Raw genomic sequence first — 15324 nt, 5'->3', positions numbered from 1 at the left:
GCAGCTGGCGTACTGTGTTCAGTTCTTGGCACTGCATTTCAGGAGGGATGTGGACAGCATCGAGAGGGTCCAGAGGAGGGACACTTACATGATCGGGGGCAGCAGGGCAGGCCCTACAAGGAGAGGCTACGGGACCTGAACCGTTCAGCCTCCACAAGAGAAGGCTGAGAGGGGATCTAGTGGACATCTATAAACTTACCAGGGGAGACCAGAGGGGAATGGGTGAGACCCTGTTCCCCCGAGCATCTCCCGGAGTAACAAGGACTAACGGCCACAAGTTGATTGAGAGTAGGTTCAGGCTAGACATCAGGAGGCACTACTTCACAGTCAGGATCTGGAACCAGCTTCCAAGGGAAGTGGTGCTGGCTTCTGCCTCGGGGGTCTTTAAAAGGAGGCTTGACAATTACCTAGCTGGGGTCATATGAGCCCACTATTCATTCCTGCCCAGGGCAGGGGGTTGGACTCGATGATCTGCTAAGGTCCCTTCCGACCCTACATCTATGAACCTATGGACTTGACTCCAATTTAGTAAAGCCCCTTTGCCCCGCTAATTATTTAAACAGAATTTTCTTTAAAAAAAAACAAACTCAAGGTTTTATTAATGGATACATCTAAAAAGCACGTGTGAAGCGCCTTATTAAGTAGAGCAGGACAATTTCTAACTAATATACATGTTTCTATACATAATAGTATACATCTACACAAACAGAGAGGATGAATATACAAAAGCCGTCTAGGATGAGCTAATAGAGCCATTAGATCACCCCAGCCAGTTAAAAAGAGCACTATTCAGCCAAAATCAGATTTATATTTAGTCTTAAAAGCATGGAACAAAAGAGCCAGTAGGAATTTGCTGAGCAGCTGAATGAGCTCCATTAAATATAATTTAAAAAAAAAACCAACGTATGGCCTCCTAAATGCTTTCAGATGAGTATGTAGAAAGATGAACTAAGTAGTAATGTTATAGTAAGAAGGACTCTGTCAAGGTTGGTTGGCTCTAAATTTAATCCTTTCCCTCCATTTATCCATCTAAAGAGTCTTACATAACTCTTTATCGGCAATTAAAATAGAAAATCCAATACTTTTAAAACAAAAACATAATTGCCAGCCATTCGGATTTCTTTAGCATCCTGAGAGTAAATAAAGCAATTTGTGCAGACAATATGTTCTGACTGAAGGTTCCCAAATGTTTATTCAAACTACTGAGACAGTCAAAAATATATTGACTCCTTTCTTTAATATTGAGCATTCATTGAAGACAGAAGGGAGAACAGCTTTCAGGCAGTATTCCAGGTGCTTCCAGGCAGCTTCCAGGTGCTGTTGATATTAATAATCTGAACTGAAGATGTACAGGCTGGTAGCTGAATGCTACCCAGGGCTGTATAAGTTTGTCCCAGAAATAGGGACAACAGACTTTGACCCCAATGGGACAGGAACTAGTCATTACTTTTTTTTCAGAATACATCAGTTCCCCTAATTGGGAGATTACTCACGCAGGTTGGGCATCACTAACATGTCAGTCTAACTGACTGGATCTTAGACTGTCGTGGGAAGCAAGTGGATTAAAAACCACTTGGATTCTTTGGTGAATCCTGCGTGTGGTTTTGGTATTTGCATTGATTATGTAAAACCTGGGGAAAGTATCTTTGCTGAGATGTGTTTTCTGTGCTGAACCACAAACAGTTAAGCAGTTGTGAGCCGTGGTTAGCTCTGAATAGCAGAGGACTGGATAACTCCGTGGAATGATGCCAGCTAACAACTGCTGAGTTTCTTCCCTGAGCAATGTCCTTGTCTCACGGGAGTAAATGGCAAAATTTTCCCTGACTTCAATAGGATTAAGATTATGGTTTTGTGGAGGAGCCAGTCATTCATTTCAAAGGCAGCTGTACACATAATAGATTTCTGGACCAGCCTCTATTTTAAGAACTCATCTGATGAAAACTTTATCTCCTTGAAATCAGAGTAAATAAGATACTAGAAGATGAACTGAATGGAAGAATCTTGCACTGCCTGAAGGAAATGGGCTCATGACTAGTATGGCACATACCTTGTATTTTATTAAAAAGAAATGGCTCTAGAAGGCTTTTGTTTAAATCCTTACTGGACAGTCTTAATGCTCTGAAAACCTATAGGGTCTGCAGATACAATTGGCCTTTCCAGGATGAATATGAACCTTTCTTCCTTGGGTACAGACTCTCTGCTAATAATAACTGGTGAAGATTTTCATTTAGTTCAAGGGGCAAAGGATGGGACAGAACAATCTGAGCTGTCTTCTTGCAGGTTCTGTCAAGTCCCATGTAACCACGAGTCTGTCACATTGATTGTTTTATAACACCAGCAGAGCCCTTTAGCAATGGCCAGCACAAGTGTCAGTTCTGAAAGGCTCATGCGATTTGATTCCTTTAACTTTATTGTGTCCTTAGAAACCTTGTCATATTGGCTCTGGTGCATTTAATTGAGAAATTTACAAGTAATTTCAACAGCAACAAAAATACAGTCCCTATAGCTCTGGCAGAAAAGGCACTGGTATGGGGACTCACACCACAAACCCTACTTAGAAATGGGATTTATTTCCCATGAACTCATTTGTAAGCTCTGTCCATCGTATGTGACCAGACAGGCTTGCGTTTCTGAATAAAGGCCTCTATGCCTTCCTGCCCATCCTTTAGGGCCAGATTGTCCACCATGACCTGGGAGGTCATTCTGTAGGCAGCTTCAAGGTCCTGTGCCATCTGTTTGTAAAAGGTGGCTTTCCCTAAGGCCACAACAGACCTGCTGGTTTCGCATATCTTGCGTGCAATTTTCATGGTCTCCTCTTCCAGCTTGTCTTCAGGTACCACCCGGCTGAGAAGGCCATGCAGCAGTGCTTCTTGGGCAGAAATAGGCTCACCAGTGAACAGCATCTCCAGAGCAACCTGGACAAAAAGAGATCACATAAGGCTACTCAGTTACCTTATTGGTTTAGTCTGTAAGGCAAGTAATGTTTCTCTAGTACAGCTCATTGCTTTGGGGCATACAAGGCCCATGTTGTTCCTCATAAAGTTATTAGCAAAAATCTCAAGGGTGCTTGTGGAAGCAGGGTTGGGTACAAAAACAACTGTTATTAAAAACAAGCCACTGATTTCAGGTGTCCAAATTGAGACCCCTGGGCCTGATTTTTCTGAAGTCCTGAAACCTAGCGATTCCCACAGCAGTCCATAAGTAATGCGGGTGCTTGGCTTTTTTTGAAGATGAGGCGCAACTTGATGTTGTAACTTGGGCACAAAAATGGCCACATCTCTGGATAGGTTTTGAAATACCGACTCCTGATCTCTCACTTCAGACCACTGGTACATCTATTCCCAGATCCCCACATCTGCTGTGACCTAGACCTGTGGTTCCAAATGCATGGGGAAAAAAAGCCCATAAGGTATGTGACTGATTTTGTGGTGCTGCCCAAATCGTGACGGCTGATGGCTCTTGTTACCATCTTTGCTTCAGCAGCTACCAGTACAAACATCTCAGCCATGTTTCATTTGATGAGAGGTAAATTATAAACCAGCTATAGAGTTGTTACACATTTTCAAGCACTAATGTTATAGCTGGTTGCCTCTCTTTATAGCTGGAGAATCATTTTTATTGTGTAATAATTACTTTGCACATGTGGCTGGTCTAAATTTATTGCACGATTAACCAGTTAATTGTGTAATATATGTAATAACACAGGGGTATTGGTTGGCATATTGCAAAATACAATGGATGCAAATGGAACTGTAAAACTAGAACTACTAGATGGGTGGTCCGGGGGCATGCGTAATATCAAACTATAGACATACTTTTAGAAAGGTGTCTAGATGGTGGCATCAAAGACAGAGAATTTGGGTTCATGCCCTTCTCCTGCAACTGGATCTGCATTGGAGTGCCTTGGCCTGGTGTAACAGAGGCCAAGGAAAAGTCAGCAGGGCCACTTTAGGGCCAGCACCTTTGTAGCCCGGAGGAGTGGAGGATTACCTGCTGCAAGAAAAGACCCTGCCAGCACAGTCAGAGTGGACATCTCTGCTACCAAGGGAAGCACTCAGTTGGACAGGAGGGAGCAACTGGCTTGCCATAGGTAGGAGCAGACTGGGATATAAATGGTCCTCAGGTCAGAGGAGGGAGGCTGGCCCCGGTGATAAAGGGGGATGGAGCATTTCAAGGAGACAAGGGAGGAACATAAATCTGGCCAGAAGAGTTGCTGTAAAGAGGAGCAATCTGTTGGCAGAGTGAGGGAGCAAGGACGCAGTAAGTACTAAGGACTTGTTCTTGGTCCTTGGGAGGACCCTGGGGAGGGCTGCATACTGAGAGCTGACCCTGAAGGAGGCCTGCGGGACTGAGTGCACCCAAGAAGACTGAGGACTATTTGTGTTGGCCCAGAAAGGGCTCGAGCCAGTGGGGGTACCCTGAGGACCAAGGCCAGTTTATCAGAGCCTGATACGGGTCTGCTTTTCTTTTTTTTTCCTCTGCTCATTTTGGTAGTAACACTCAGCACGGGGGAAGCACAGAGGCTGCAGGGCAGAGTACCCAGCACCTTGCAATTTTCCTTGTTTTGCTGGTTTCCTTTTTTCTGTCTTTTGTTGGTTTTGGAGCAGGAGGCAGGCAAAGACCACTTTTTGGGCAGGAGGCCTGAGGCAGGGTCAGAGCTCAGAAAGGCCAGGGCCCTAACTAAATTAAGCCAGGCCAGAGCCCAACAGGGGCTGAACCCCCATCCACAGATGGAAAGGGAGAAGGGCAGATCCCTGCACTGCCCAGTCAGGCCTGTGGCTGGGGGAAGCCAAGCACCTACAGCCCAGGCTTTGGTTACCTAAAGGCAGTCTCCTGAAACAACATCTCAATTATAACACCAAAATGTGGCAGGCAGGAGAGAAAGGAGCCAGATAAGGGAGCAGGGAGCCACAGCAGGCAGCCAGGTGCAGCCTACTACACAGGGAAAGAAAGGTCCTTCAGGGGCTCAAGGCCCAGCCCAGATCCAGCTGGAGGATGAGGATGTCTCACACCAAGCCTTGCAGAGTGCACTGTATTATTGATGCAGTGAGGGATGCCTGTAGGCATAATCAGTAGAAAACATAGTTTGGCAGCAGGGGAAGGTTTTATAGATCTATTTAACTAGATCTAAACCTCAGCAGACAGTGCTGGCAATGAAATGTCACTGCTTGGCAGGGATTGATACCTTAGCAGGACTAGTATCTGGTGTTTGCAGGGGTCTTCTATCGGGGAGGAAGCCTCATTGCATAAGAGAAGCCATTTGCTGCTAGGGACGACGTAACACTGGCAGCTTGGTGCTGCTGTGAATTCCCATGGCTTGCGATCAGGGGCTGAGGACTGCTTTCCTGGATGATAGGTCATTTTTACAATTCTTGACCAGACTCCCCTTGTCCAAAGACTTGTCTGACAAGCTGAATTCAACAGTGGAAGGTTTTGAACTACGCAGCACTAAGGAAGGCAGTTCATTCATCCCAGCTCTGGCACCTAAGCCAGGGGCTGACAAGCTGTAAAGAACGGTCCTTTCTGGAACCGAACCTACCTTTCTTGGAAGAGACCTCCCCACAGCCACAGCTGGGGTAGAGCAGAACAGGCCAATGTTCACTCCAGGAGTGGCAAATCTGGATTTCTCACTTGCCACTGCTATGTCGCAGCTTGCCACCAGCTGGCAGCCTGCTGCTGTGGCCAAGCCATTCACCTGGGCTATCACAGGCACAGGCAGTTTTTGGAGCAGAGTCATGACCTACATGTGAAAGAAAAAGTGGTTGTCTGGTCACTGAAGTTTAGCTGCTTTATGCCCCCATTTTCTGTATTCAAATTCATACAGATAAGATCTACTGTATTCACCGGTTATGACTTGTCCTGTGGTAGCTGCCTGGAGCTCCAGCCACGATCGGGATTCTTCTGGGCTGGGAGCTGGATCAATATACAATAAAGTCCAGTCTCAAAGTTTAATACAGGGCTCAGCATCACAAGATTTCTAGGGGTAGCTGCCTGCTGGCTCACCTTGGGCAAGCTGCTCAACTTCTATGCCTCTGATGGGTAGAGAATGCTACTGAACTGATACGTGTCATCACTTCAATCTCTCCTTTGATCAAGTGAATCATTTCTGTCTAATCCAGTGACTCTCATCCAGGCTGCCGTGGCACCTCGGATACCGTGAGATCATTTTAAGAGTGCTCTGAGGTGCTGCGCAATATTGGCACTGTTAGATGTGCAAACTCCTACACAGGATTCACAAGAAATTCAAATATTTCAAATGGAAATCCAGAGTCCCAGAAACATTTTGACCAAGCATGGTACTTCTGAGTTCTCTGCCACTGAAAAATTGCTCTATTATTTTTCCAGTCAACAAAAGAGTGAGAGCTGAGAGGGGTGCCCTGACCCTAGCAAGCAAAGCCTTGAGTCTGAAGAGGTTGAGAACTACTGCTCGAATCGTATTTTATGCTCTTTAGGTAACATCTCACAATTCAATGTTGTGTTAGCTCTGCACCTGCCTCAGTCCTTGTGTCCCTGTTTCACATCTAATGTTCAGCACATCCAAAGCAAGGGAACCAGAAAAGGAACCAGCTAGTACATGCACAGGTATGTTCTTTGTGGTTTATAAAATAAAACTACCCTTTTTAAGAAAACAAAACTATAAAACCCTACATTGCTATATTTTGCGTCTAAAACTCCTCAAGAGATAAGGTTTCCTTTCCCAGTTGTCAAACTTTTGGTAAGATAACACCTAGTTCTTATGTAGGACTTTTCATCAGATGTACTTTACAAAGGAGGTCATTATCATTATATCTTTCTTGTGGCTGAGGAAAGTGAGGCATGGCTAGGTGAAGTGACTTGTCCAAGTTTGCTGAGAGGGCCAGAGGTGAAACCTGGAAAACCAGACCTCCTGAATCCTGGTTTAGTGCTTTTTTCAGGAGGCCACACTATCCTGAGCAAGTCACTTCTCTGTTTCTGGTGCATAAAATAAAGCTAATGTATTTACTAATCATATCCCTAGCTAGGGGTGATACAAGTTCTGATGTATGGGCTCTTCAGTGGGCTCAGATAAAAGGGGCTACAGATGTTCAAGATAATATCATTGTCATCCTCAAAGTCAGATTTACTTTTGTCCCTTGCCTTTCTTTTCTTCCTGAACCTTTTGATGCCTGGGGCATCACTTGTTGTTTCCACCTAGGGCTAAATCACTTAATTTGTTTTACTTTAACTCCCCATTCCTGTGGATGATTCAGGCACATGCTTAACTTTTATGCAGCCTGAGTTGCCTACTAATCCTCCCTGCTGATTTGTTTACTAAATGAAAGCCTAACTTCTTATATCAAGAGCCTCAAACAATGAAAGAGCTGAGCCATTCTTCCAATCTGCCTGCTGATTAGAGCTGGAGCCACTAGTAAGTGAAATTATACAGGTTGGACACATGGGACAGCTTAATTTCCTTCAGTGCTGAAATGGAGCAACTTATGACTCTTGATTCCACTTCATGTGGCAGAAAGAAGATATTTTATTTCTTTAGCTGGATCTGCCCTGTTCTGTGAACCGGTGTCTGTTTGCTCAGTTGCCTGCTGACAGCATGGCAGGACACTGGTCAAAGATGGTTAGGCACATGCTGAATGAATGAGTGATGACTCTCTTCAGTGGAAAAGAGCAAAAGGCTCCCTTAAATTCACCCCCCACTACAAATTTAGCATTAAAATAAAGAAAACAGGCAAACTATATATATACTGGGAAATCCTGTATGTATATGTGTGTGTATACATATATATCATATGTATATATGATATCCTTATATGACAAATGATATCCTCATATAATGGATATGATGATATCCAGCAAGATATCCTCATATGACAGATTCCTGTAAAAAAGTGTCTGTATATATATATTATACACACAGACAAAGATGAATGAAGTAAGCCAGAGGACTCCCATGTATGACAGGTATGTAGCATCTCCCCTGGACACGCACATCTCTGACCAACTAGCCACATAAACATGGCAGTTAGTGACAGAGCCTGGAACAGGGGTGAAATCTTGGCTTAATGCAATGGGAGTCTTACCCTAGTCTTCAACGAGGATATTGTCTCAGTCTCCCTGACTTCCAGTCCTATGCTCTAGCAACAAGAATAACCACCCCCTTACAGCCAGTCGGCATCTCCAGTATGCCCAGGGTGCTATAGTCACATACTCTATCTCAGCGGTCAGCAACCTGTTAAGGCTGTGGACTGGTCTGACCAGTTTGTCTCAGAGGCAGATGGACAGTGAGCAGGTACAAGGATCCAGCCTCTGCCACTTTTCCCTGCTTCCAGCCTGGGGGAAAACGTCTGCCACTGCTGCTTTTTCCTGCACCTGCTGATTGTCCGTGCACATGGGGAAAGCTATTGCTGCTCAAGCGCCCACCGTGCCACCAAGGCTTCATGTCCATAGGACAGATCAAAAGGCTCTATGGGCCATAGACTACCAATCCATACTATAGCTGGTTCCTACTGGTTCAGGTTACCCATCTAAGCATTGGGGCCTATCCAAACCAATCCCAACTGATGCAAGGTAGGTTCACTGTATTATCCCCATTTTACAGACATGGAGCAGTGCCTTGTGCTCAAGGTGCAAGAACCAGGCATGGAGGGCACAAAAATTCACTGCCAACAGTGTAAGGTAAGGAAGCACAATGCTCATACACTTTAGGACACTGGCCTGTTATAGGCTCCAGCCTTGTCCTGGGCAGGCCTGACCCAGCACATGGGGAAAATGCAGAGGAATATAACTCCAGGATCCATCAGTAAACTACGGACAGAATCAAAGTAATCACCACCATCTCCCTATGCTTGCAGTTTCATTGCTCTGTTAAACTCATCATGTGAACAGGGTGTTCAGTGATGTGCCAATACCTCTTTGGTGGCATTACCACAGACTAGGCAGCCTGGCTCACCTCAGCGCAGGTCTCAAATACTTCAGCATGGTGCTTTGTGTCTTGTTCGCTCGACAGTTCCTTAAGATCATGGCCAGATGAAAACACAGGTCCTTCCGCTGTGAAGAATTAAAAGAAACGAAAAAAAAAATCATTTGATATGGTGTCAATTGGAAGGATTTTAGCATCCAGGGCTGGCAACAATTTAAAGTGTACCAAGTCCTAAATGCGTAAGAAGGGATGACAGTTAAAGGAGGGGAAATTTTGCAAGAAACTTTATGACACCTTGGCTCTTGGGGTTTTCAGATCAATTTAGCTGACTATCTAGAAGCACGTACAGTATCTAAACGCACAACCACTGACTTAACAGCATTTTCGGGAAGCATTGGTGGACAAGGTTCTTGAACTTTCACTTTTGGGACTTTCATTTTCAGTAGCCCATGACGTGCAACCAGGGATCTTTCATTGTTTCCTATGGCATACCGTCATCACAAATGGCAATGAGCAGATGCCAAACATCACTGTCACCACGGTCATGATTTAAAATGTACATTTAATTTTAAAGTTTCACAAGGATTTTTATAAACTTCGATTGAGGCACAAACTTGACAACTGGATCTCTTAAGCTGCTGCTCAAATGCACCCCTGGGTTGAAATGTGACAATTTCTTACCAGCGCACAGCAATGCTACAGAATGGTTCAAGATGCAAGGTGTCTTTGTCACATAGGTGCCCATCACAACTGGTCACAGGCTGACTGCGTGTGCAGGGCTCCCTAGCAATTTCCACACTTGGGTCTCCTAGGAAATACCCAGATGGGAGTTCACGCTCTCTGTTGTACATTGTCTGCAGCTGGGAGAAAAGGCAGTGAACCAAATATGCAGCTCCTGAGTCAGGTGTGCTAGGATCAGGGAGGCAAACGAAAGCATATTGGAATTGGCTCCCCATATAAATGCCCCATGTTGGCTTGTCTGTGGGTGGGAAGTACTTGGTCTCTGTGTTTGGCAAAGTTTCGTACTCTAGTCAACTGGAAGTGATGGGGGTTTAAAGGACTCTGCCTAACTTCTTAGAAAATGCTACAAAATTGTTCATTGAAATGTAAAATGCAGAATAATTATTCTACAGACCTTGCGTGTGCCCATGGCTCTGCACTCATGGTTAATGTTTCATTCATGCCAGATAAACAGTGAGATGCTGCTGCCAAGTTGTTCAGGAGGGCAATGGAAACGGTTCTCTCCTCCCTGTGGGAACCAGGAGGGTTGTTCTGAGTAACTCTTCCTGCAGCTCTTAAGCTCTCACCTGTGTGTCAAAAACCATCTGCACCATTTCCCAGCCCTCTCAGTCAGTGCCAGCAGAAATCCACACCCAATGATGGGCACCTGGCCAGTGCTGAGGCCATGCAGTACTGAGATGATGGTAAAAAGAATTACTATAATGAGTTTGGGGGTAGTTTCAGCTCCCCGGGGCTGTACGTGCTTTCTCCAGGGATACTGTCCAGCATGTCCTCTTCACCTGCTATATTGACATATGTGCCAAATCCAGAAACAGGCTGGTGAGACTGTCCCAGGGTTGTTCCCAAGAGCTCCTCTCCTGGACACAGGAGGCCTCAAGTATTGCTGCACCCAGGATGTCTTCAGCAATGCATTTCACAGAGGAAGGATCTGAATCCAGATCTCCCCTAACAACTTGAACGTAGGCGCTGAGGGGACCTCCTCCTCACAGAGTATTGTGAGGGGCCTGGTTTAGTATGTGGGGCCAGAAAATGCAATCTAGATTAGGTCCCATAGGCAAGATGGGTGAGAGTCTCACTTAGACTTAGGCACCCTGCTCAGCAGCATCAGGACTTCAGCGGTTGTGCACATGTTGAACAGCAGAAATTTAGGACTACGTGGGACTTTGCTGATAAAACACTTCCGTGCCTAGGGGTTTAGACACCTACAGGCTTAGGGGAACAGGAAGTTTTAGGGTTTAAGTTTTGGATTTAGGTACCCTAAGTAGCAGTTGGGCCCGTACCCTTGTGTGATTCATACAAGTATTTAGCCACTTAAAAGGTATTCAGGTGGGATTTTCAGAAGTGCTTAGGTATCTAACACACAGTGGGTTTCTCAAAGTTTCTTAAAACCTGGCCACATGCGACTTATCCAATACCATGCCAGTCATGAAGGGGCTTGGAACAGACCTGACCTCCAGATTGCTGCCAGGCCTGTAAATCTTGGCTTGACACAATGCACATTGTGAAGCCTTAAACTCACTCGTGTTCAGCAAAGCACTTAAGAATGACCTCAGTAGCTTTGCTGGAGAGAGATGGTCTTAAAAAGATGCTTAAAAAGAAGCACATGCTTTGCTGCAGTGGGCCTCTAGTCACTAGATTACATCTTCGCTGTTTATTATCAACGTGAGCACTCAGTGCTGCAACACTGAAGGACCCAGCATTTAGACGGCTGTGTAAACACGACAATTCACCCCGCTTCTCATTTTTTCCCTGGTAATCAAGGCACTACCTGAAATGATGATGACTCTGAGATCTGTGCTGTCGGCATCATGCAGAATGTCATCCCGGAGAGACTTGAGCGTAGCAAGTGAGAGCGCGTTTCTCTTCTTGGGGTTGTTCAGGATAATGTTTCTGTAAAGATCATTGGATTAAGAGAGGGTCAGCGCGGTGAAAACCTCTGCCCGGGCACTGGCAATGCACTATTTCCTTGTGTTGGTATTATTCCTTGTATACTATATTTCCCGGTATTGGTATTATTCCAGTGTACTATTTCCTTGCATTGGTATTATTTCGACGTACTATTTCCTTATATTGGTATTATTCCTTGTATACTGTATTTCCTTGTATTGGTATTATTCCAATGTACTATTTGCTTGCATTGGTATTAGTTCAACCTACTATTTCCTTGCATTGGTATCATTTCTTGTATACTATATTTCCTGGCATTGGCATTATTCCAGCGTACTATTTGCTTGCATTGGTATTATTTCGACGTACTATTTCCTTATATTGGTATTATTTCTTGTATACTATATTTCCTTGTACTGGTATTATACCAATGTACTATTTCCTTGCATTGGTATTAGTTCAACCTACTATTTCCTTGCATTGGTATTATTCCTTGTAGATTATATTTTCTTGTATGGGTAATATTCTAACACACTATCACGTTGCATTGGCATCGGCCGCCACCCGCGCTGGCAGATGCAGAAACAACAGCCCCTCCCTCCCCAGACACGGGCCTGCACCTCGGCACCGGGAATCGCTCCCGACCGGCCCCGTTCCCTGCCAGGCGCCATCCCCAGGGCATGGCCAGGGCAGCAGTTTGGTTGCCAGCTCCGTCTGACTCCATTCCAGGAGGTTTCATCCCGTGACATGCGGCGTCACGTCAGGGAGACAAATGCATATTAGGACTGCATTTAAAAAAAACCCAAAACAACCCACTGCACTACTCTATAATCCGACCTCTAATACTATTTCTACGCCCCATTCCTTCATCTCCTGGGTGACTCTCAGCAGCCTCCCGGAGATGGAGCTCTCATTCCGGGGCCCTGGCTGGCGCGGCGCAGTGCGGGCGCCCGGGAGGAAAGCAGGGAAGAGGAGCAGAGGCCCGGGGGGCAAACACGGGCCGTGCAGCCTGCTGGAGCCCGGCCCGCGGGAGCTCACCGGATGCCGCCGTGCTGGCGCGGCGCGGTGCTGAGCGCGGCGCGGAGGCCGGGCGCGAGCCGCGTCCTCCCCAGGCGCAGGCAGGCGGCCATGGCCAGGGCCGTGCGGGAGCTGCAAGGCGCTGCCCCCTTCCTGCAGGCTCCGGCCTCTGCAGGCACCGCCGCCGCATCCCCGGGCCCTGCACCGACAGCAAAGAGGGGAGGGAGGTGCATGGGGCAGGAGCCAGCGCCCCGCTTGGGGTTTCTTTTGTGCAGGGAAAGCAGCAGCGCGGCCCCGGCCCCGGCCCCGGTCCCTGGCGGGATGCGGTGGGACCGGCAGGAGGTGGGATGAGAGCCCCTGAGCAAAGACCCGGGATAAGAGAGAGACACTGTATGAAGGGTGTAGCCGCATCTGGCTGGAGGAAAAGTGATCAGGACTCGGAGTAGGGATGAGATCTTTTATGAGACTTCACAGACATTAGTCTTTGAAAAAATTATCAAGGCTCGCATTTGCGAGAGCCCGGCAGGACAAATTATGCTGAGGGGAAACCAGCACGGGTTCGTGGCAGGCAGATCGTGCCTGACCAATCTAGTCTCTTTTTATGACCAGGTTACGAAACGCCTGGACACAGGAGGAGGGGTGGATGTCGTATACTTAGACTTCAGGAAGGCCTTTGCTACGGTATCCCACCCCATACTGGTGAACAAGTTAAGAGGCTGTGACTTGGACGACTACAGTCTGGTGGGTGGCGAATTGGCTAGAGGGTCGCACCCAGAGAGTCGTGGTGGATGGGTCGGTCTCGACCTGGAAGGGTGTGGGCAGTGGGGTCCCGCAGGGCTCGGTCCTTGGACCGATACTCTTTAATATCTTCATCAGTGACTTGGACGAGGGAGTGAAATGTACTCTGTCCAAGTTTGCAGATGACACAAAGCTATGGAGAGAAGTGGACACGCCGGAGGGCAAGGAACAGCTGCAGGCAGACCTGGACAGGTTGGACAAGTGGGCAGAAAACAACAGAATGCAGTTCAACAAGGAGAAATGCAAAGTGCTGCACCTAGGGAGGAAAAATGTCCAGCACACCTACAGCCTAGGGAATGACCTGCTGGGTGGCACGGAGGTGGAAACGGATCTTTGAGTCCTAGTGGACTCCAAGATGAACGTGAGCCGGCAGTGTGACAAAGCCATCAGAAAAGCTAATGGCACTTTATCGTGCATCAGCAGATGCATGACGAATAGATCCAAAGAGGTGATACTTCCCCTCTATCGGGCACTGGTCAGACCACAGTTGGAGTACTGCGTGCAATTCTGGGCACCACACTTCAAGAGGGATGTGGATAACCTGGAGAGGGTCCAGAGAAGGGCCACTCGTATGGTCAAGGGCCTGCAGACCAAGCCCTACCAGGAGAGACTAGAGAAACTGGACCTTTTCAGCCTCTGCAAGAGAAGGTTGAGAGGCGACCTTGTGGCTGCCTATAAGTTCATCACAGGGGCACAGAAGGGAATTGGTGAGGTTTTATTCACCAAGGTGCCCCCGGGGGTTACAAGAAATAATGGCCACAAGCTAGCAGAGAGCAGATTTAGATTGGACATTAGGAAGAACTTCTTCACAGTTCGAGTGGCCAAGGTCTGGAACGGGCTCCCAAGGGAGGTGGTGCTCTCCCCTACCCTGGGGGTCTTCAAGAGGAGGTTGGATATGCATCTAGCTGGGGTCATCTAAACCCAGCACTCTTTCCTGCCTATGCAGGGGGTCGGACTCGACGATCTATTGAGGTCCCTTCCGACCCTAGCATCTATGAATCTATGAATTAGGGCTGGAAGGGACCTCGGAGGATCATCGAGTCCAGCCCCCAGCCCGGGGGCAGGAAATCAGCAGGGATCATAGGGTCCCAGCAAGATAAGCGTTCAAATTTCTCTTGAAGGCATTCAGTGTGGGCACTTGCACCACCTCCGGTGGCAGGCTATTCCAGGCCTTGGGGGCTCAGACAGTAAAGAAATTCTTCCTTATGTCCAGCTTGAAACGGTCTTGCAGGAGTTTGTGACCGTTCGATCTTGTCATCCTTTGGGGCGCTCTGGTGAACATACTTTCCCCCAGATCCTGGTGAACACCCCTTATCAACTTATAGGTGGCCATCAGATCACCCCTGAGCCTGTGCTTTTCCAGGCTGAAGAGTCCCATGGCTCTCAGCCTCTCTTCATAAGGTCTGTTTTCCTGACCTCTGATCATGTCAGCTGATCTGCACCCTCTCAAGCTTCTCCACATCCTTTTTGAATTGTGGAGCCCAAAACAGGACGCAGTACTCCAGCTGCGGCCTCACCAAGGCTGAGTACAACGGGAGAATGACGTCCCGGCATTTGTTTGAGAAGCATCTATGGATGCAAGCCAGCGTTTTGCTCGCTTTACTAGTCGCAGCATCTCATTGAAGGCTCATGTTCATCTTGTGGTCAATCATGACCCCCAAGTCCTTTTCATCCATAGTGCTAGCCAGCGTAGCACTGCCGAGCCTATAAACATGTTGCAGGTTTTTCCTCCCAAGGTGGAGAACCTTGCAAGTTTCAGTGTTAAACACCATCAGGTTTTTGTCTGCCCATTTCCTGAGCCTGTCAAGATCTGCCTGGATCACCCTCCTGTCCTCAGGTGTGGATGCTTTACCCCAAAGTTTGGTGTCATCGGCAAACTTGGCCAGTCCGCTTCTGACACCAATGTCCACATCATTAATGAAGATGTTGAACAATACAGGTCCAAGGACAGAGCCTTGGGGGATCCACTGGTCACAGGGCACCATGAC

The 15324-nt window shown here is 47.1% G+C and overlaps 1 protein-coding gene across 2 annotated transcripts; it reads right to left on the bottom strand.

Annotated features, from left to right (window-relative positions):
• Window positions 1-565: 565 nt before the first annotated feature.
• Window positions 566-12825, bottom strand: ECHDC3 (enoyl-CoA hydratase domain containing 3). Of its 2 annotated transcripts, XM_006260948.4 has the most exons (5): window positions 12560-12819; window positions 11403-11524; window positions 8924-9021; window positions 5540-5740; window positions 566-2915 (listed from the first exon to the last, which is right to left on the bottom strand). In XM_006260948.4, exons 1-5 carry the CDS (start codon window positions 12769-12771, stop codon window positions 2583-2585), a joined length of 966 nt encoding a protein of 321 aa, XP_006261010.3. In that variant the 5' UTR covers window positions 12772-12819; the 3' UTR covers window positions 566-2582. The 2 variants fall into 2 exon arrangements, with proteins under 2 accessions (XP_006261010.3, XP_059581755.1); XM_059725772.1 differs by lacking the exon at window positions 11403-11524 and having other exon boundaries at window positions 12560-12825.
• Between the last annotated feature and the right edge of the window lie 2499 nt (window positions 12826-15324).

This window comes from Alligator mississippiensis, chromosome 4, assembly GCF_030867095.1.
Source record: "Alligator mississippiensis isolate rAllMis1 chromosome 4, rAllMis1, whole genome shotgun sequence".
Classification (NCBI taxonomy): Eukaryota; Metazoa; Chordata; order Crocodylia; family Alligatoridae; genus Alligator; species Alligator mississippiensis.
This window is presented reverse-complemented; position numbering and strand designations above follow the sequence as displayed.